Source organism: Gracilinanus agilis, chromosome 2 (genome assembly GCF_016433145.1).
Source record: "Gracilinanus agilis isolate LMUSP501 chromosome 2, AgileGrace, whole genome shotgun sequence".
Taxonomy (NCBI): Eukaryota; Metazoa; Chordata; class Mammalia; order Didelphimorphia; family Didelphidae; genus Gracilinanus; species Gracilinanus agilis.
Genome location: NC_058131.1, coordinates 219,636,849 through 219,660,127, shown reverse-complemented (window position 1 = coordinate 219,660,127; position 23,279 = coordinate 219,636,849). Strand labels below are relative to the sequence as shown.

At 37.6% G+C, this 23,279-nt stretch overlaps 1 protein-coding gene across 1 annotated transcript in view; it reads left to right on the top strand.

Annotated features, from left to right (window-relative positions):
- Positions 1-201: 201 nt before the first annotated feature.
- Positions 202-23,279, top strand: part of CRIM1 (cysteine rich transmembrane BMP regulator 1) — a 243,076-nt gene continuing 219,998 nt past the window's right edge. Inside the window, exon 1 of the mRNA XM_044663657.1 lies at positions 202-635. Coding sequence (XP_044519592.1) covers positions 296-635 — 340 coding nt within the window. The 5' untranslated portion in view covers positions 202-295. The remainder of the gene's footprint in view (positions 636-23,279) is intronic.

Sequence of the window (23,279 nt, the reverse complement as noted above, 5' to 3'; positions counted from 1 at the left end):
CTTTCCCCCCCCTTTCTCCCTCCCTCCTGGGAGGAGGAGGAGGGGAAGCTACTGCTGCGGCTGCAGGCGCCAAAGCTTAGTGGGATTGGGGTCGGCGCGGCCCGAAGTGGGAGTGGGGGAACTCGCCCCGGCTGTGGAGTCGCGCCCCGGGGGGAGCCAAAGGGGGGCGACGGCTGCGGCCACCGTGGGCTCCGGCAGGGCGCCGGCCGGGGCGAGTGTGCCCGGAGGAGGAGGGAAAGGCACCCGCTCCACTCCCGGCCCGGCTGCGAGGAGGAGGCGGCGGCGCTAGAGGAGGATGTACTTGGTGGCAGGGGGCAGGGGGCTGGCCGGCTGCGGGCACCTCCTGGTCGCGCTGCTGGGGCCGCTGCTGCTGCTGCTGCTGCTGGCGCGCTCGGGCACCCGGGCGCTAGTGTGCCTGCCCTGCGACGAGTCCAAGTGCGAAGAGCCCAAGAACTGCCCAGGCAGCATCGTGCAGGGGATCTGCGGCTGCTGTTATATGTGCGCCCGGCAGAGGAACGAGAGCTGCGGCGGCGTGTACGGGCTCCACGGAGCCTGCGACCGGGGGCTTCGCTGTGTCATCCGCCCCCCGCTCAATGGCGACTCCATCACGGAGTACGAAGTCGGCGTTTGCGAAGGTACTGTGAGCGCCCCCCCCCCTCCCCACACCTTTTCCTCTCCTCCTTCCCCAGCCCAGGCCCAGCTACAGATCTCCTATCCTCCATCCTCCCACCCCCAAACCCCAAATATCGGCGCGCACTCACTCTGCTAAACAAAGTTTAGCTAAGACTTTATCCGAGACAAGAAGGGGCCAGAGGAGGGAGAAGAGGCGGCCGCCGCCCCCAAGAGAACCCCCGCCTCCTTTCTCTTCCTTGTCCCTTTTGCCAGCTGCAGTCGAGTTTGGGGGGGGAAAGGGGGAGTGTAGAGCGGTCGTCCTCCCCCCACCCCCAACACACACACCCTTCTAGTGATCGTTGGGGTGTTGGTTGGGGTGTGTATGTGCTTGTGTTATGTTGGGAAAGGAGGGTACCCTCGCTTTTTCGTAGATTGGATAGTCTGGTCCTGTGAGGGGTGGTGCAGACTCTGGTCCCGGAGGCTGCTGCGCCTTCTTCTGGGGGTACTGCAGAGGCTACCCGAGGGTTCCTCCGTGGGGGAAGTCCCGGCCTTGATCCCTACCTCCTTCTCCTTTCCCCTCCTTCCTCCCTGGCCCTCCCTCCAGATACTGCAGTGTGAAACAACGTTCAGAATACCATACACGAAAGTCTCTCCTCTGTTGATGGAGCTCCCTCTCCTTGTGTGTGCCTCTCTTCCTCCCCTTTTCTCCTCCCTGCGCATATAAATCAATTTCAGCTCCCGAATATGTCAGCGCTGGGGAAGTTGCATACTGTAGTTACTCATTTATTTGTCTATTGAAAACGGTCCAAAGGCTTCTCTTTCACCTCAAGGAAAAGGAGCCCAAGAAGCCCGAATGAGGGAGCTGCTGGTTGCTGGGGGCCCCTTATTTGCTATTGGTTTCAGAATCAGATAACTCCTGCCTTTTTGATCCTGGAGCTGGATCCTTTTTTTTTTTTTTTTTTTTTTGACAGCACTGATTTTTCTGCTACTGCTTCACCAGCATTTTGTGTATTAGGCTGCCCCCAACCCATCCACACCCCTTCTAGTTTTTGACATAGGTAGCCCTCAGTGAGAAGAGCAGTAGCTTTCTTAGTTTGGTGAGCTACTGTTGGTGGATGTCAGCCTAAATTCCGGCTTCCTTGCTTTTCCCTCCCAAGGTTGACCACATTGCCCAGGAAGGGGAGGAACGGAGGAGAGGGGAAAGAGATAAAGCTAATTTTATTTGGCTATAGCAGCAAAGCTTAAAGAAGTTCTAGTAGACATCAAGGGAAAGAGGAATCCCCTTTGAGCTAAAGCCGATATTTGGTACCGTTTTGCTGAATAAGCCGTAAAGTCAGACACACTCCCTGCCAATGGAAGACTGTGGAAATGGTACAGGAAGGGAAGAGGGAAAACTAGCCCCCTTCTCTTTGTCAGTTGCCTCCATAGTTCACTTGGGAGGTGGTGAGAGAAGAATAATTTCAGTGGATTTTTAAAAATTGGTTATATTTTTTTAACAACAAACAGGGAGTTGAGAGTACCTTTCTTGTTCAGGAATAGTTTGTCAAATTATAAGACAAAAATGTTTATAGTGACTGTTCATTTTTCCTTTATCTGGGAATAGATTATATAGATACCTTGTCTGTTTTTGAAAGTCTGGACAATTATGGAAAGTTGGAAGTAGTCAAAAGGTTTGGAAGCTAATAGCCATAAAGATGATAGGAAACTTTTTAAAGGAGGCCAGGCTCCGACATTTGTAAAGAACAAGGGGAGAGAAGACAGGATTGCCCTTATGGCATTGACTTAGCTCAGGTTCATTTATTTGCTACCATGGAATGAAACCTTTAGTATCAGTTTCTGACATGAATAAAGTTTTTACTGTACTTCTAAGTACAGATCTTCTGGGAAAGTTTTAGTTTGTTGTCATCCAGAATGTATATTTTAAAAATTTATCTACAGAGAAAATGTAAAGTAAGAAAATTGTGAATGCACAGGAAAAATTGCTTTAGTCTCAGGGAGGGATTATTTCTTTGGCTTTAATTTTTTTTACAGGTACTTGACATCTGCTTCTAACTTAGTTTTGTTTCTTCTCCCTTGAATCTGGTGAAGGGATGGAAGAGCACAGTGAATATTTACAGTAATCAAATGTTTTGGCCACATTTTTTACCATGCCACAGTATGGAGTTCTTTTGGCAGTGCTGGTGAGCATTTCATTCCTCTGAAGTGATGCAATTTCTACATAGCTTCATTTCCATTGGTAACACTCCATGCATTTGGTATTATGGAAAATGCTTGGAAGAGTTGTTTGACATGATTAGATTTCAATTACTGTTCTGTAGCAATGTATTTAATTCTAGCAGGTTTGTTTCAACTACCACAAGTAACACTTCAGAAGCTTTCTTAAAAATTTGAAAGTAGCGAACATTTCTGTTTCCAAATTGGAGAAATTCAAAGTTTGTCACATAGACACAGATTCAGATTATATATGATTTGGTCATACCATCAAAACTATATTGATGCTTGATCAGATTGATTTTGTCTTTAAGACTAGCCATATATTGTAAATTTCAGGTGACTTCAGAGCTTACTACTCTTTTGATGAAAAAAAAAAAATAGGATAGAGAAGTACTATTGTTCTCCTTTGTGCAGAACTGAAAGAAAATCCTTAATGTGCTAACAATTGCCCAGAAGAAACTTGTTTTTCTCTTCGTTTCTTTTGCTTTGCAAGAACTTTCACAGTGACAGGTGTTTCACCATTTTCCAGTTTTATTCAGATATTCATCAGGCGGAAATATAGTAATTATTGTATGCAGCATTAACAATATTCTATATATTTTGTTCATGTTAGTGTTTTCCTTTGCTGCAATTTTTGCACTGAAATGACCCCTACTGGTTGTATCTGTTAATGTAAACTCCTTTAAAATATATCTATTTTTTTTTTTTGTTATTCCTTTTGGCTTCAATAAGAAAACATATTATACATAACAGAAATATTATCATATCTCACTTACCTGTTTTCAAGGAGCTGATTATTTAAGTTAGAGTACTGTATGTGCAGTTTCATAATAATTTTAATTACTGCTTCTCACATGCTTTGTAAAGCTAGTATTTTTTAACCATACTCTAAAAATGAGGAATTGATCATCTACTAAGGCTAAGTAACTTGACCAGGGCCACATAAATTAATGACAGAACCAAAAACATAACTGGATTATGGATTTGTTCTTTTTACCTTAGATCTTAAAGATAAACTTTTTCTTGGATAATTGGTCCTATGGGTACCAAAGAATGAATAATTGAAGAACATTTTTCTTTAGAAGTATAGGCAACACAACAGTTTCTTCTGTTTGATCTATTCAGGATGTTTTCACTTAAAAATTTCTGAGTTTTCATATCCCACTAAAAATATCAAGAAATAAATATATGTGTGTGTGTGTGTTTGTGTGTGTGTGTATACACACTTCTATGTACATTGTAGTACTTCCTAGATTATTGATTTCACTAATATTGATTTCTTCTGCCATTTATGTAGATTATAACCCCATACCACAACCTGGTGATCAACCTTCAGGTGATGAACTTATGAATTAAATTAAATTGGTGCTTACTCAAGAGACAATAGTCTGTCATCTTCTGTTCTTGAAGCCTTTCTAGTACCCTTGGTCAATTCAGTTCATTTAGCAGTTCTTATGTGTAGGGCACAATGCTAAGTGCTAGGTCTCCCCACATTATAAGGAAGCATCACAGTTTAGAAGAAATATCAAGAACATGCACTTAAGCATATATATTTATAAATGCATACATACACATATGCAGTTAGATAAGATATAGATCTTTCTTTTTGAAGACTAAGGGTTGTACCTTTCCTTTTCTTGGTAAGCCACAACTCTGAAATCCAGTAGTTCAAATGAAACATCTTTGAATGCTTCTCCTTGAAGTATATTGAATGCTTACAGCTTTCTTTAAATTCAGTCTAAAAACTCTATTCTAGATTTTTAGATAGCACATCTTTACCCTTTGTTCCAGGGGTTGGCAACTTATGGCTCTCGAGCCATATCTGGCTCTTTTGAGGGCCAGATATGGCTCTTTCTGCAGGAGCCATAAAGTCAATTTTTTTTCAGGCGCTGTTACAGGAGTGCGCACTGTAAGCACTGTATGGCTCTCGCGAAATTACATTTTAAAAAATGTGGCGTTTATGGCTCTCACGGCCAAAAAGGTTGCTGACCCCTGTGACTCATCCTATTTAACCTTTTAATATTTTAGGTTGTGATAAGGCAATGTGGCCTAATGAGTAGAGTTTCCATCTTGAAGTTAGGAAGGCTTTTCTGAGTTTCGTCTCTGATGCAGATGAGCTGCATGACCTTAAACACGTTTCTTGGTCATTCAACAACTTCTGCACATCTATAAGCCTCTCAGTTATCTACCAGATGCCAATCTACATTAGTTGGAAAGAATCTCTCTATAACCACTAAAGCACAGCTCTGGACAAAAACAAATTGCTACTCTTTCTTAAAAAAGGCTTACACTTTATAGAGAAATGTATAGAATAAGTACAAGAATTTTGGGGCTCAAAGAGACTAAGAAGATTGTTTCAGGGTATCTTTGGGAATCTAGGAAGCAATTTAAGTTCTATACAAGTTGAATTTTCTGGAGAAGTTTTGATGGGGGAAGTAAAAGGATTTTTTTTTTTACAACAAAAATATGTTAAAGGAATTGGAAGACCTAATGGATCCAACTTTTTTAAATCTAGAGATGCAGAGATAAGAACATTATACCACTTTTGGGAATGGAGAGGTAGGTAGTAGTTGGAGCTGGAGTAGCTAAGAATTTATGGTTCTTCTGATTGATTTCCCACATAAAGGGATTAAAAGAGTTATGACATCACCTTAGCAAAGAGACATGAAATGAGATGTTGCTATGATGGTTTTTCTACTTTGTGCTCCAATTATTTCCAAAACCATTAAAAAAAATCAGCAACTACTGGAATCTGAGAAAAATAAAAGCTTTCTAGACCTCAAAAGAGCACAATTCTTTTGTCCTAACTAGTCATTAGGAGAGTAAAATTCCAGGGCTTGGAAACCTTACCAAAGCATCTTTCTCTCTACCTCAATTATGTTTGTAGCAACAAGTCTTATTTTGGCTAGAAAGTTGTTTCAGTATCTTAATAATTGCTATTATGGTACTTTGATTTTAAAAAGATAATTCAGAGACCAGGAAAACTGAGAATGACTAGGTCGAAGGAGGGATGCTACACAAGACCATCTATAAATCTTACATAGTGTTTGGTAGACATTCTCATTAATAATTTGGAAGGCAGTAATTATTATGGTTTTGATTTTAGTGACTAGAAAGGGATGCATGGAAATTGATAGGCTTTTAGTAGAATTAGGAAAATCGTACAATTCAAGGCTTTAAACTTTGTTTCCAAGTAGTGTTTTTCATTCTCATCACTAAGATCTTTCAATAAAAAAAATCTCTGAGCTGCCACTGGAGAGAAATAAACAAAGATCTAATAAAATTATGTTAATGCAGTATGGGAAGAGAAACAAATATAAGTAAATAAGGAAATAATTAGTTCTTCCAAAAGTAAATATTGACAAAACACCGGGGACTACTTGTAAAACATATACAAATCTTCAGGACTGAGTGACCTTCACTTGTCTGTATTAATGTACAAAAGACTAACAGGCTACTGAAATATCAATTCAGTATCTTTGAAAAGTCAAATTACTTAAAATTTAAACAAATTTCATATTTTTTGAAAGAAAAAATGTTGCATAATGCATTAACTCACTAAATTCATTTAACAACCAAGATAATCCATAAATACTTGGAAGGCAATATGATTATAAATTGCCAAATACCTGAATTTATAAGGAAAACTATCTGAAAAACTTTAAATTCTATAGTCACACTGTCCAATTCTAGCAGATTTTTAGTGTTGTGATATAAATGCCCTCTAAAGATTTACTTTATTAAAATATTGGTGACCCAGGTGAATGAATGTAGAGTTTGTGAATTAAGTGTATAGGAATTATTGTAAAGCAGTTGCAAAGAACAGGCAATATGCAGATCACCTCAAGACAGTTACAGAGCATGGATAGGAGAGAGTGAAGAATGGGAAAATACCTGAAAAAGAGGTGTTAGACTATTAGGTCTTTTGAATCTCCTGAACATTCTGCTTCCATAATTCTTTGAATAAGGGTATTAGAATGGTGAGTTGAATTTGGAATAGTGTAAATCATTCTTTGGAAAGTAATTTCCAATGTATTCCAAATGTCAATACAGGTATATCTGGAAAATAAGGGTGGGTTTGTTTGTAGTACTTAAACCATAACAGTAGACATTCTGAAAGCTGCTCTATAAAAACCATGGTAACATGTATTGTGAAAAATTTACCTTCCATTTGTTTCTGGTAAACATGCCCTTATGTTTATGTTATTCACCTGTTATCAGATAGTTGAAGCCCATCAACAAAAGCAAGCCACTTAACTTTTCCAAACCTTGGTTAACTTGATTATCAAAACAGAAAAAAGAACAATCTGCAAACTATAGGCCAATGAGCTTAAATTTTATTCCTGAGAAAATTCTGGAACAAATCATTAAAGAGATGATTAGTGAACCAATATTATATTAGAGAAAGGAAAGTGGTGATTACAGAGAGCCAATATGACTCCAGTAAGGCCATATCAGACCATTTCCTTTTTGACAGGACGTCTAGATCAGTCTATTAGTAGAATTCTGTGATAGTATTTAGCTTTATTTTAGTAAGCTTTTGATGAAGTATCTTAGATACTTCTTGTGGAAAAGACGGAGAAGTGTGCATTCTATGATTATCTAATGAGATAGATTCAGTAGTTGTTAATGGCTTGAATCCTGAGGGATTTGTGCTTGATGTTGTGCTTTTTTTTTTTTTTAAGATTTTCATCAATATAATGTGGACAAAGGTATAAATGGTTTAATCATCAAATTTGCATATGACTTTAATATGGGAGGGTTACCTAACACAATGGAAGTTGTATTATATATAGTTATCCAGTTAGTACCCCAAACTTTAAAAGGCTGTAACATTGGGTTGAATCTCATATGATGAAAGATATGATAATCTTATCTCAGTAGGGATAAACCTAAGATCTTTTACTACAGTACCAAAAAAAAAATCAATCAACTTCAGAAATATAATATAGTCAGATGGCGATTTCTGAAAAGGATGGGGGTGAGGATAGCTTAGTGGATTGCATGCATACTATGAGTCACTGGTGTTATGTGGTAGGGAAAAAAAACTAATGGGATCTTGGGCTACATTAAAAGAAGCATAGTTTCCAGGAATAGGGAGACAATTGACTTTAGTCATTGGGGAACCATTCAAGGTTTGTCTGTTTTTTTGTTTTTTTGTTTGTTTTTTTGTTTGTTTTAAGCCCTTAACTTCTGTGTATTGGCTCTAGGTGGAAGAGTGGTAAGGGTGGGCTATGGGGGTCAAGTGACTTGCCTTGGGTCACACAGCTGGGAAGTGTCTGAGGCCGGATTTGAACCTAGGACCTCCTGTCTCTAGGCCTGGCTCTCAATCCACTGAGATACCCAGCTGCCCCTGTTGTTGTTTTTTTAATAGGGAATCGCATGTGGATCAATCCATCAGGGGCAGTTAGGTGGCACAGTGGATAGAATGCTGAGCCTGGAGTTAGGATTTGGGTTCAAATCTGGTCTCAGACACTTCCTAGCTGTGTGACACTGGAAAATCACTTAACTCCATTTGCCTAGTCCTCTTTGCTTGCCTTTCTTTCTTAGAGTTGTTAATAAATCAGAAAAGTAAAGTGTTTTTTTTTAAAGGATCAATCAATCAACAAGCATTTCTTCAGCACCTGCTATATGTGTCAGGCATTCTAAAGTCTGTGATACAGAGAGCAGAGCTAGAGATATGTGTGCACATACATACACTAAAGGATTTATAGCTAGAAGTGTCCTTAGAGATCATCTAGATCAACTCCTTCATTTTACAACAAAAACTAATGTTGGGAAGGATCAGAGATATGCAGTAGGAAAATTGCTTTGGCAGAAATGGGATAGATGGATTTGAAAGGGGAGTCTGGAAGACATGCAAGGCAGCATAGAGGTGTAGCACATAGTGCTTATCTTCAAAGAGCTTGCACTCTAAAAAGATAAGACATAAACAAAGTTAATTTTTAAAACTTAATAGTTCATATAGTAGTTGGAAGTCATATCATGACAACATGGGTTTGCTAAATGAATGGTATGAAAAATCATGTTATTGAAAGTGAGAGGAGAGTTTCCTTTAAGGATGTGGTGATGAGGGAAGGAATGGAAGCTATTGGAGTTTAGTCTTATAAAATAGGCATGATTTTGATGGGGGGAGAGTAGAGAAGAATTTCTCCCAGCTTTAAGAAAGTTTATAAAATGTAGTTCAAATTATAGTTTTTACTGAAAAGTAAGAAATCACTTTTTGTTCTCAAATCTGAACTGTAGTTCAAAAGAGTTGTTATGATTTTATGACATTTCTCTTTTTCTGAGTGGGAAAATGATACCTAGTTTTACAGTGAAATTGAGTGTCATTGAGAAAATACTTCCTTTTGACTTTATTTAACTTTCAACTTTATGCACTCTTCCACCCACTAATTCTTTTTTTGTTGTTGCTCTAGCACTCAGGTACTTGGGGAAATATCTTGTTAGTGAATTATTAAGAGAAGTAATTAAAGATATCCTTAATAAAAACAAAAAAAGAAAAATAAACTTTCCAAAAAAACCCCTTTAAATCTTTTTTCTTTTTTTTTTTTTAATGATAAACAAATGCTCAGTCCTATCACAGTGAATTTAACAGCTCCTTGGGAGGAATATGCTTCTAGAGAGCTGGCTAGGTCAATCTTCCTCATTCTCTTTAACGTTCTGCAAGTTGAATAATTGACTTTTCAGCATAGCCTTCTAGAACCCAAGTTCATCTCCACATGAGGAATGTATCAGAACAAAACTTTAGTGGAGAAATTGGGAGTTAATCAAAGATTAGGAAGCCTTTGCCATGTCCTTGAGAAGGCCTGTACTTAACTGTGTACCAATGGGCTAACTTTATATTTGAAAAATCCTTAGACTACAGACAGCCTGTAGAATAATTTGCAGAGAGGGCCTATGTGCATGACTTCTTGCTCTCTGACAGTTGGCCTTCAGTGTTTCTGTCACTCTTGATACATTACTGGTTAGGTCACTCTAATCAAACAAGTCTGTGGCAGTGGCAACCAACAGGGGATCTAGCCCCATCTGTCACTCAGCTCTAACCCTTGAATCTTCACATCTAGTAACAATGAAGCCAGTTATCACAGATTGGTCTAGCCTTCCCCTCAACCTCCCCCAAATAGCAGAAATTCAGCCTATTCTTGCCTTATCACCCCTCTTTTTTGTACTCTTCTCCTTTTCCCTCCATTCTCTTCCATTCTCATATTCTTAGCCAAGCACATCCCCTTTAAAAGGTTGTTTCCTCCCCTTCCCCACATCACCATGTACACAAACTATACCTCTGAAAACAAAATTGATCCTTAAGGATGACAGCCAAGTTATATAATAGATTAAATGCTAAACTTTGAAATCAAGAAGTTAAAATCTTTCCTCACATACTGATTAGCTGTGTCATATAATGGCAAGTCATTTACACTCTCTTTGTTGCAGTTTCCTCATCTAAAAAATAAGGATAATAATAATACCTATTCCAAAGGGTCAAATGAGATGTACATAAGTGCCATTATATAAATGTTTGCTATTATTATTAATAATAATAAAAACATGTGAAGTTACATCTGAGAATCAGGGTTGAAAAGCATTGAGAATACTATTCAAACAGGGTCATAACTAAAAATACCTCCATAGGCGCATTAGTGTTAAATATAAAATAACTCTGATGATGGCTACAAACGATAGTGGAAAGAACACTGAAATTTGGGTCAGTAAACTTGGATTAAAAAAAAACCTAAATTTCATCATCTATAAAATGAGAATAATAGAATCAAAGGATTTACAGCTATTAATGTCCTTAGAGGTCACCTAGTCCAACTCCTTCATTTTACAAATGTGGAAAATGAGGCCTTTAGTGGATGTAACTTGTAAAAAGTCACAGAGGGAAGAGATTCAAACTTTGGTCTTCTAACTCCAAATCCCATGAAGTGGAAGACATAGCATTACTTTACTTAATTATACTTCCTTGTACTACATACTTCTCAGATTTGTTGTGCTAAAATGCTTCGTAAATCCCTGTGTGTCAAATAAATATAGGTTATTATTATTGTGACCAACTCTCTGAAAAATGCACATATATTTTTAATTAGATCACATATACATTTATTAAATACAAACTTCATTTTGTTTTAAAATTTTATCACATCTCTTGAAATAAATGGAGATAGTTTTGAATCTATAAAACAAGGCTTAGGGTTCACTACATACAGTAAGAACAGAAGCAGGCAATGTTGAATGAAGTTACTGTACATTTTCAGATGAGTTTGAGAGTGAGTGAAGGTTTCTGCCAGCCAGTTAGCTTTCCTTCCTTCCCTTTGCTGAAGATATGAGTTGTACCACTTGTAAACCTTTATACCTCAGAGTCAGATAAGATGTTGACTTGAAATTAGTGTATTAATAGTTGTTGACATTTTAGTATCTCCTTAAGGTTTTTAGAAAATTTGGATAGGAAACTTTTAACTGTTATTTGCCTTCCAATCTGGAAATGAACATCATTTTTTTCTTAAAGACTTCCTAGAGGATCCCTAGCATTATATTGAGTATATGGGACTACAAAAGAGTGCGTGAAGTAGATAACTCTCTGGCCCTTAAAACTAACTTAGAGGGGGCAGCTGGGTAGCTCAGTGGATTGAGAGCCAGGCCTAGAGACAGGAGGTCCTAGGTTCAAATCCGGCCTTAGACACTTCCCAGCTGTGTGACCCTGGGCAAGTCACTTGACCCTCATTGCCTACCCTTACCAATCTTCCACCTATAAGTCAATACACAGAAGTTAAGGATTTAAAATTTAAAAAAAAACTAACTTAGCCACCTAGAATTTGAAACTAATTGTTTATAATTTGATAAGTTCTGAGTATTTACTAAGGATTTCTCTAGGACATGTTACTATAGTCATTCACTCATTTTCAGCCCTGTTTGACTCTCTGTGATCCCATTTGGGGTTTTCTTGGCAAAGATACTGAAGTATTTTGCCATTTCCAGCTCATTTACAGATGAGGAAACTGAGGCAAATAGGATTAAATGACTTGTCTGGGGTCGTACAGTTAGTAAGTGTCTGAGACAAATTTGAAGTTAGGTCTTTTTGACTCCAGGCCAGGCAGTCTAATCATTGTACCACCTTGCCCTATTGCTAGAGTACCAAGGTGTTTTAACAGTAAATTTAAACTTATAGCAGCACAGAGGCAGCCACTACCCACCTTTCCTTAAAATTTATGAGGTTTATTTTTTAAAACATATATATATATATACATATATAAAAATATGTGTGTGTGCACTTGCATGTGTGCATGTATACTGATCAAACTAAGAAAACATTTGAATTTCATAGATTATCTTGAATATACTTACTTGAGCTGTAAAGATAGAAAAATAAACATTAAGTACATTATTTGATTGGTTAATATTGGCCTTTTAAATAAGATTTTATTTCTTAGCTGCTAAGGAAGGAGAGGAAGATTTTGAAAGGTTTCTTTTTTTTTTTTTAAATTCTTTATTTGCTTTAGTTCTATAGCAGCCAGCTTCTTTGGCTATAGTGAAGTAAAAAAAAAAGGATGTAGACTGTAACAAGAAACTGAGCCCATCTTATTTAGCATTTCAAAACAAAAAACCATAAACAAACATCTCAGATTCAAAACAGAAAGGAATTTCTGGCAGGGATAGATGAAACCTGAGTCTACTTGGTCCCTGTCTGCAAGAGGTAACTTATTTAGCTTCCCATACAAAGACTGCAAGCACATTTCACAAACATTTCACAGCCATGATAAAAAGAAAAGAATCTCCAGATTGGAGAGATGCAACACCTGTCTTTAAGAAACTGTAGGAGCTGGTGATTTAAGGCAGAGCTACATGGAGGAAGTATGACCTGAACTAAACTTTGTTCAAATGAGTTGGGATAATCAAGTGCTTGTAATGTGCTAGGAATTTTAACCGAACATACAGAACACATGGTGTTTTTCCAGTAAGAGTTTATGCTTATAATCCTTCACTGACAGGAGATTCCCATAATCTTGTCAAACCCAGAATTTAAAAACTCTAAAAGAAAATCCACTGGACTGTCCTATGCCATCACCAGTGACGGGGCCCATACAGTGTTCTGCTCTAAAGGTAGGCAGGGTATTTGTAGCAAGATTAAGGCAGATTGATCTTATAAAGATGTTCTCAAGGAAGAAGCTAATGGATTTGCCAGTGGTTTAGATATGAGTTGAGAACAAAAGGGATTTTTTTTTCTGCTCTGAACCATTAGATGTTCATATATTGAACCCAGATTCCTACATTTTAGGCACACTTTGGTGACTCTGCTTTCAATATCTATGACATAAAATGCAAGTCCAGAAACTGTCCAAGTATTTTAGTAAAAAGGGTGAATATTGTAGACACATGGCTAAATTTCTATACATGATAATCCCAGAACATCCATAATACATTGCAGTAGAAGCCCACTGCTTAGCATGGTTCCTGACATAGAGTAGGCACTTAACAAACGTTTATTGATTGATTAGTTAAAGGGAATGTATAGGAAGCCACAGATTCCTCCTTGGGATACTTACTGGATGGCACTGAGCAAGTCACTTAACTTCTTGGACTCAGGGCCTTCATCTACAAAACGAAAATAAGAATATTTTACCTGATGGTAAGAGACTTGAGCAGATGTTTACCTGAGGTCCATTCCAGTGACAGAAGTACTAGGAAAAGGTTAAATATTACCTCTTGACTGCAAAGAAGTAGCATGTGGTAAAGGAGAGAATTTGGGTACAGGAGTCAAGAGACATGGGTTCCAGACCCAAAATAGGTACCAGCTATGTATGTTTGAGCAAAGTACTACTCTGCTACAGCTTCTTCTCTAGAACAAGGATGTTAAAGCAGGTGATTTCTGAGGTCTCTTCTAGTTGTGATAGTCTATGATTCTTGGGGATATGGGGTTGTTGGCATTTGTTTTAGTCAAGTGGAATAAGAGGAAGGAGTTTTAGTAATAATAACTGACATTGGCATAATACTTTAAGATTTGCAAAGTCCTTTACAAATATTTTTATTTAGCCCTAGGGTCCTTCACCTCTGTATCATGGACCTTTTGGGCAATCTGTGAAGCTTATGTCAGATCCCGTCTCAGAATAATGTCTTCAAACAAATAAAATAAAATATTTAGGATTACAAAGGAAGCTGATTATATTGAAATGCAATTATAAAGATATTTCATCAACTGTGAAATGGCTAAAGTTATGAGATATGATTGTGATGGAATACCACTGCACTATAAGAAATGATGAGCAAATTAATTTTAGAAAATGGAAAGATCTACATAAAACTATAAAGAGTGAAATGAGCAGAACCAAGAGAACATTAGTTATGGCAATAGAAATATTGTTTAAAGAATGGCTTGTATATATCCACCTCTAGAAGACGAATTGATACATAGAAGTGAGATATAGTTTTATGTATACATATATCTTTTTGTCAAATAATGTCTTCTCTAAGGGGAAGGAATGAGAGAAGGAGGGAGTTAACTAGGCATTTTAATATAACAAAAAATTAAATTTAAATTAAAAAAAGTTCATGGGCATCAGTTTAAGAAACCCTGATTTAGGGGAATATATTACTTTCTTCTTTAATTATATTTCATATGAAGTAATTAAGACTGCAAAACATGGTCATTATCTGGAATATTTTAAAATAACAAATATAGAAACCATCTTAACTGCATGACCTGATGTGAATTCAAGGGAGAATGAAAACGTCTGCTTTAGACTGCTAAATGGGGTAAAACTATCTTTGCTATTTTCTCAGATTCCTCATTTACTTTATTAACCAGTGTGGTCATGAGGCAGGTAAGTGACAAATACTGCAAAGAGGGAAACCTGAGTGAAGAAGACAGGCCAAAACTTGCCCAAATTTACATGCTCATTTCTGTCTCTGACAGTCAGAGGCAGTTGAGTAATTGCTGCTCATCCTAATACTACAGGCAGCAGCCAAATTCTCAACATTCTTTTACCTTTGCTGCTGTTTTCACTTGCCAGGGAGTTTCCCACCAGACACTGGGCAAGCAGTTTTCTTAAAGAGTGGAATGAATTTAAAGAGACATGCTGTAACAATCTGTATTTTCTGTTTCAGATATACATAATGTTGTACAATCTCTATGGGATTTTCATTCAGGGCTTGTTGAAATTTGAGTAGTAGACATTCTTCATCCATTTGGTTTTTTTTGTGTGAATGGATAGGCCAACTCCTCTGAGTGATTATAGAGCTCTTCTAAGAGGCTCTGCAGTGTCTTAGGACTTTGATGCAGTTATGATAATGTCATCTGAAAAGAGGAGCATCTGGAGGACTTCACTGTTCACAAGGAGTTCTCCCCTTGACCTAGACTCTGAGATGGATGTCTGCTATTACAATGGAGAATACTTTTGGCAAGTGTATATCTCCCCGCTTTATATCTTGCCCAATGTTTATTATCAGAGAGTCATTGAACATATGGACAAGAGCTGAGCCCAAAGTGGAAAAGGGAGGACAACAATAGCTTTTGGGAACTTTCAAAATACTTGAAATTCAGGAACTTCAAAATATTGACCCTGCTTTCTTTAACAGCAAAAGCCCATCTTCTTAATACAAACATTTAAACATGTTTCTGCATGGTAGCAAGAACAGGAACACTACTGCCTCCAAAAAATTAAAGGCAGATGGTGGGTAAAAGCTTGACTGCAACATGTAACCAACAAGGAACTCTGAAGATCAGGAGTAAGGGATGCCATCCAAGAGTTGTATGAAAGAAAAAGAGGATGGGCTGGTCACATGACAGGAGGGATGATAGACAGGTAGACAGCCAGGGTGTTCCCCTTGTACCTTTGCATCATTGAGAGAAAGCAAGGAAAGATTAGCACACTGAGTAGATTGCCTATGAGAACTCTGGGGGGACTATGGATGAGAATTATATAAGATGGGCAGGTTGTGGTCTGACTTATTGGGGAGAATTTTCAAATTGATGAGATCACAGATCCATTTGAATATTGGAGTACTGATGGCTACATACAAATTGCCTGAATGTAGCACCTTTATATTCTACTGCTAGGGTAATGCAATGTCTAGTGGAAACTGGAAACTGATTGTTACCCTCCACTCCCAAACACACATAGATGCCACCCTTCTTTCTGTCTGTCTCAACAGAGGATAAAATATCAAGAATGTGGTGGAACAAATATTCTTTCTAAAAGTGTTGAATTTGGGGGGGGGGTCTAAAGACATGAGTTCAGATCCCAGCTCTGTCACTTGACCGCTGTGAAAACTTAGGTTTCAATTGCCTCATCTGTAAAATTGGGATAATAGTACTTCACTCATAGCCTGTTGTGATTAGAGCATTCTGTAAACACTAAAGCACTACATAAATGTGAGTTACTGATTTTTAGATAGAGTGGTATATGCATGGTATATTTTATATAGAGTGGTATATGCATAAGTGTCTAGAAATGACATTTTTGTCCTTTATGCTCATCACCCACATAACACCGAATAAGCTTAGATGCAGGAAAACTGATGGCAGTAAAGATGCAATAATTGTTATTCTTTAATTTTCTTCACTGGCTTAGTGAGGATTTCACTTTGCAGTCTGGTATAACTTTTGCTAGGTGCAAATACATTGCAATAAGAGGCTAATTAATTCCAGTTGGACTCTCATTAGTAAGTCCTTTGGATGGAAAGCTCACTAAAAAATTTCCATATAGGATTTTAGGATTTAGAATTGGAAAGGATATAAGGAATTACAAAAGAAGAAATTTCATAGCCCAGGGTGGTGAAGGATATTCTTCCTCTCTTCTTACTCAAACTATTTTACCCCATTCTGACCAGGATGAATTAATTTTAGCATAACATTTCCCCTAATAAAGAAGTATTTTTAAAAAAAAGGCTTTAATACAATTTACAATATTGTTATAGTTTTCTAATAACTATTATTTGGACACAAGTTCATTTTATACGCTTAGTAATATACTATCTCACAGACCATTTTGAGCCTTCTGCTTAGAGTCTATCAAGACTAGAATTCTGTGGCTTACTTGAACACACACATACACCCTTTTCTCTAATGAAGATTCTGGACAGCTAGTAGTAGTGACTGTGTCTGAAATAGCCATTGAGGGGATGGGTAGTGTCAATTACTAACCTGATCCTTTGCCTAAGGATGAGTTCTCACTTTTACTCTCCTTTTGGCGATATAAAGAGGTCTTTATTTGGTTTTCTTCCTGCCTCTTTGAAACACTAGTATGTGGAACGTTGAAAAGGTGTGAGAAATGCCTGAACGATTGATTGTGCAGCAAACACTTTTGTGCAGTGAAAATGGAAGGGACTTGCTGTAATTAGATTCCATTTGGGAGGACTAGCTACCTCTATTCTCAGGTTATTTTTTAATGCCCTTGCTTTGTTCTCTTGGCACCAGCTGTGTGGTGGCAAATCCTTGCCATGACCCCCATGCTTGCTGGATATCAGGTGCCCTGAAAACCATTTCAGAGAACTGCTCTCCAACAATCTTTCCATTGGCCTCCACATTCTTCCCAGCAGAGTCATGCACAGGCGTTGGTAACTCTGAAAGGGGGAGGTTTAAAAAAAACACCCACAGAAAAGGACTTTGCCATCTGTTTGTCTACCATAAGTAGCCCCTTCCAGTGACAGGGTGGTGGAGGAGGGTGGGTATGAGTACAAGACCTTACCAGAATGCCAGGGTGCACCTGCCCCTCTTCTGTGGCATCACATAATGAAACAATGGGTCTTAAAGTAGCAGAATTGTATGAAACAAGGTTGTGGTAGTGAACTTTCCAGAGCAAGGACACCAAAACCATACTGTAGACTCAGCAGTGAGAGATTGGTATAGCATAGTGGATGGAGTACTGCTTTCACAGACACAGAAACCTGGATTCCAATGCAAACTAGCAGTGGCAAACCATTTAAACTCCTAGTTTATACTAGGCAACTCTGAAGATTGTAAGTTGCTAAACAACTGGTCTGCACTGGTAGAGTAAGTTTCCTCATTGGATGTTCCATATACCAATGAAATCACAGGCCACACTTGACACAAAAACAAAAAAAAAAGAATACTAGAGAATTTGAGTAGTCAACTTTTTACTCTTAATATAGCATTGGGTCAGACCTGGAACAAACTCTGTAAATAATTACTCCTTTTCTAATAGAGTTAATTTTGTTTCTGCTTTTGTGTGTGTGTGTGTATACATACATACACATATGTATGTATATATACATTTAAAATCTTGCTAAAGGTGTATTCTATTAACAACACTTCATAGGGCACACTTATGGTCTCTAATTGTGTTTTAAGAGGTTGGACAATATCCATTTTACAAACTGGAACATTCAAAAAATGAATTTTCAGATCTCATGTCATAAAAAAATTTTAGGGTGATTATTTGTCTCCATTACTGTAATTGAACAATATTTTCTAATGATCATATTTTAAGCTGTAACTTGCCTCATTAATAGGAGTATTTGCATTTTCATTACATTTTACTTGCTAAAGAAATAATTATTGTATTTTCTTAGTGTCCAGGAGAGAGAATTGTTATCACTAAGTTTTTGTTTTCATAATTAAAGGTATACTAGATGCTTATTTTAGCATGATTCTTGTCCAGGCCATGTAGAAATTGGGGAGGAAATAGTAGAATAGGAAAGTGGAACTTTTAATAATGAGAAAGACATGTTACTTGATTTAGGTGGATCTCTGTAGGAGAAGAAAATATTGTCTTTGGGGGAAGGGAGTTTTGGAAATAATTTTGTTGGAAAAATTTAACATTTCAGTGCCTACTGTGTTGGACCATTTTACTAGACGCCACAGAAAAATGAAAAGAAAATATGTATTGGTCTTATACCTTCACAGTATCTTAAGCCAAACAAAAATTGCATATATATAGGGTACTGAACATACACAGGTTGTTATATTTATGCATATGTGTGAATTTTAAACTTTATGAACATCAAAGTATATACAGTGATGCAAAGCTTTGCCTTATGTGTTTGGAGAGGTAGAAACTAAGATTTGAAAAGATTATAAAAGTAAAGAAGTTGTAGTGACCATTTTTGTTGCTTTTAAGTAGGGGAAAAGTTTTGTGCCCCTACCGATTCTTGTTTCTTTTGATAAAAAGTACTACAGGTGATTTATTCTCCATAATTCCTCAGTAGAAATTAGTTAGTCAATTAAGAAGCATTTATTAAAATGTACCAGGCACCATTATAGGTACTGGGGATACAAAGACAAAAATGAAATGGTCCCTGCCCTTAAAGAGCTTACATTATATTGGGGAAGCCAACATATATGTAGATAAGTATATACCAATTTAATCCAAGATAATCTGAGGAGAGATCACTTGCCATTGAAGGGTAAGAAAAGGCTCTTATAAGAAGGTGGATGTTGGACTGAGTTTTAAAGGAAAAAAAGGAATTCTAAGAATTGAAGTGAGGATGGACTTTGTTATTGGCAAAGCAAGCAGACATTGCAAGGATATGGAGTCAGGTGATGGAATGCTGTGTGTGAAGAACATCAAGAAGGTCAGTTGGATTGGCCTGTAGTATATGGGAAGAGGGGTAATGTATAATAATGATAGAAAGGTGAAAAGGGATTGCTAAAAAAGAATATTTAAGACATGAATAGGAAGTTAAAATAAATAGTCTAAGTATACCTCAAAAAACAAACAAACCCCCTCACCTTCAACCCAAACAAACCAACTTTAATTTCCAATATCAAGCCTTTAAATCTAGCCCATATTTTAAACGGGTCAAATAGGAAATAAACTATGCATGAAGTTTTTCTTTTTGGAGTTGTGTTATCTTGTATTCGTTGGAGGTAGGTGTTGTGAAGGGCTTTAAAGATCATACAAAGGAGTTTATATTTTATCTTAAAGGCAAAAGAAAGCCATTGGGATTTATTGAGGAAGAGAATAACAAGGGCAGATCTGCCCTTGAGGAAAATCACTTTGGCAGCTACATGGTGAAAGGATTGAAAACTAAGTCAAGCCAGGGAGACCAATTCATTGTCACTCGTGAAACCAACTTATGGACGAAACCAAAGTGCCAGCTTCTAAGTCTTATCTCAGAGGTTGTAGATTTTCTAATGCTAGTCCAAATAGAGTAGCCAGAACATGAGGAGGACCAAAAAGAGGAGTGAAAGTTGACTCAAATTCTTCACTCCATTGTCTAATATAGCGGTTCTCAAATGTTTATTTATTTATTTTTTTGCTTATGGCACAGTTTTATTTTTTTATTTTGATAGACACATATATGGATTGCAAGTGTCAGTTTCATACAGTTAGTGGCACATCTAGTAAAACTCACCCTACCCATTGAAAGCCAGTGGTTTCCTGTAACCAAATCTTTGAGGGCTAAATAAGGGTTCTCAAGACTTTGGTTTTAAGATAGGTTCTTGAAGTTGTGTGTCTGGAAATGAATGTTGGAATAGATAAAGGCTGGAGAGACCTTTGATTTTTGGATTATCTGGAAAGTGAACCCCTCATTATCATTTTATTTATTAAAAGAACTAAGTATCTAAGAATTGTTTTGCACTCAAACAATTCAACACAGGGTATTGTGTGTGTGTGTGTGTGTGTGTGTGTGTGTGTGTGTGTATATGTGTGTGTGTGTGGTGTGTATTTCTCTCCATACATTCTTTTGCAATTCATTGAGTCATTGCATAATGGACTGACTTTGAGTTTGATATTGGAAAGTAAAGTTGGGAGAGGGGATTTAAAGGAAATACTTCGCTCTTTATTTGAACTTCTTCCCACACTTGTGTTGCAGAAGTCTCTACTTTCAATGGTCCTTTCTCATCTGCTTGTAAGAATCTTGGTGGGTGGCAACTTCCCCCTCACTACCAAGAGTTTGTTGCATTGAGTCCTTAAGGTACTATGGCGACAGAGTTGTTGTGAGTAATAACTAATAAACGATTATGAATTGCTTTGTAAACATGTTTCAAATGATTACATAAATGTCTAATAATGGTAACATAGTCACTAGATTCTAAACCTAGCAAAAGTTGTAGTATTGTGCATTAATCTCAGTGAGCACACACATATATTTCTATTCAGATTAATTTGACATTCCTAAAACATGTTCTGAGAATGAGACAGCAAAAACTATTTGGTGCTTCCGATGATCTCAAAAGTGCCCTGAAGAATTTCATTGCAAGGTCTTTGTGAGGCAGGAAATTCCTGAAACATTCATCTTTTAAGGGGGAAGTCTATTACTATACGTCATGAGAATGCTTTGCAAAGGTTTGAGCAGGAAGTTAAGAGAAACCACTGGATGATGAATTTAGGGAAACAGAATTCCGATTTGGATTTCATTCAGATTAATAGCCTGCCATGGGAGACCATGGAATTTTTTATAACAAGTGGTTAGAACTTTAGTTCTTTTTTTGGTCATTAAGCAATACGGAAATACCATTCTTACTTGGTGCTAGGTCTAAAAGAAAAGGATTGGTCAATCATGAATTTAAAATTTTTTCTTTTAAGATTTAAGCCCTGCCTATTTCCATATGGACTAGATGTGACCTTTAAATTAAAAGGATACTGGAGGCAGCTGGGTAGCTCAGTGGATTGAGAGTCAAGCCTAGAGACAGAAGGTCCTAGGTTCAAATCCGGCCTCAGAAACTTCCCAGCTGTGTGACCCTGGGCAAGTCACTTGACCCCCATTGCCCACCCTTACCACTCTTCCACCTAGGAGCCAATACACAGAAGTAAAGGTCTTAAAATTAATTAATTAATTAATTAAAAGGATACAAAATGAGACATTGAAAGATATATATAAAGACTTTGTAAATCAAACAATTAGTTAAACATTTCTAAGCCCTGATTATATCAGAAATTATTTTGGGTGCTGGAAATTCCAAGAAAAAAACAAAAATAGCCCCTGAACTCATTTCTACCAGACCTTAGGGTGAAAAGATTGTGGAAGTTTCATATTAAGACACAAGAAACTTTACACATTCACTTCCAGAGACATAATTTTCTTGTAACTGATCTCAAGTACTAAAAGCAGTCCTCACTTTGATTTGCCAGTCCTCTTTTGAAATATGTCTTTTCTGGATTGTCCCCAATTTTAGGAAGCCTTTGCCAGTCCTGATTGCAACTGTTGACTCTGATAATATGACAGCTGGGTACCAGCCCAGCAGCCCAAGACAGAACATTTTCCAGAATCTTTAAAATCTTCTGTAGGGGAAAATGGCGTATTTAGTGAAGGTGTCAGTCATTATGTAGCTTCTTTTTATCTCTAAAACACGGATAACAGATAATTCAGAGTTAGCTTGCCAGAGAATGAATTCAAAGTAAAATATTTCTTTAGGCCAGATACCCAGTTCCATTCAGGTCTCTATCTTTTCCTTCCCTCATCCCATTTAAATGTTTGCAGAATGCCATTCTATAAGTACTTCATTATGTCCTAGTCTAGAAGTGACCCTGGGTGCTCAAGGCAATACCAGCAGAGTATAGTCTCTGACCAGAATTTACCTACTAAACAGGCAAGACTTTGAATATAAAAAATATATTCTACCATCTGAAGACTTTGCTAGCTATGTTTAGAGAGGCTTGGCTGTGGGGTGATGCATTTTTTTGACTACAGTGACTCATGAAGACCATCTACTACTAATTTGTAGAGTGATGTGATGAATCATTTGCTTGTCTCTCCCCTTAGATTGTGTGGGATCCATATTTCAGAGAGGGGTTCAAGCTGCATCACAGAATTCCATAGTGCCCCCTCTCTTAGAGTTCTGGGGGGCACTATGGAATTCTGTATTGCAGCTTGAACCCCTCTCTGAAATACGGATCCCACAATTGTGAGGTTCTTGAAAGTAAGGACTGTTTCTGCCTTTCTTTGTATCTGTAGCTCTTAGGTACATGGCAGGTGCTTAGTAAATGGCTGTTGAATTGTTGAAAGGATGGTATCCACACCACTGAAAGAAGGAATCCTTAAAGTGTTCAAGTAGAAGTATCCAGTGAATGCTTCCTTATATTAGCCTTCAGAGTTAAAACAGAATTTAGAACCATCTAGTCTAAGTCCTTCCCTTTATAGATGAGGAATCAAGGACCCAGGGAAGGACAGAGATTTGCCCAGGGTCACACAGATACAGTGGGCAGAGCTGGGATTCAAACCTAGGTCCTCTGAACTGAAATCCAGTGCTTTTGCCAGGATTCCAAACTGGCTTTCACTAAAAGTCTCTTCTTCTTCCTTTTATTCTTTCTCACCTTTTTCCATTATCCTAAAGATTATAAAAACTGTGAAAGAATACTACTTAGTGGTTAAGTACTACTAAAATTTAATACATCTTCCCTGTAAATATTATGCTTGGAGCACCTGGCACCTATAATAAGATGCTGTTGAAAGATTGCTGAATCTGAAGTCCTGGGTCCACCACTTACCTGTCTGTTAGGATGTAATTGGGTTTATTTAATGTGTTATATTTGTATTCCCAGAGGCTAGCACAG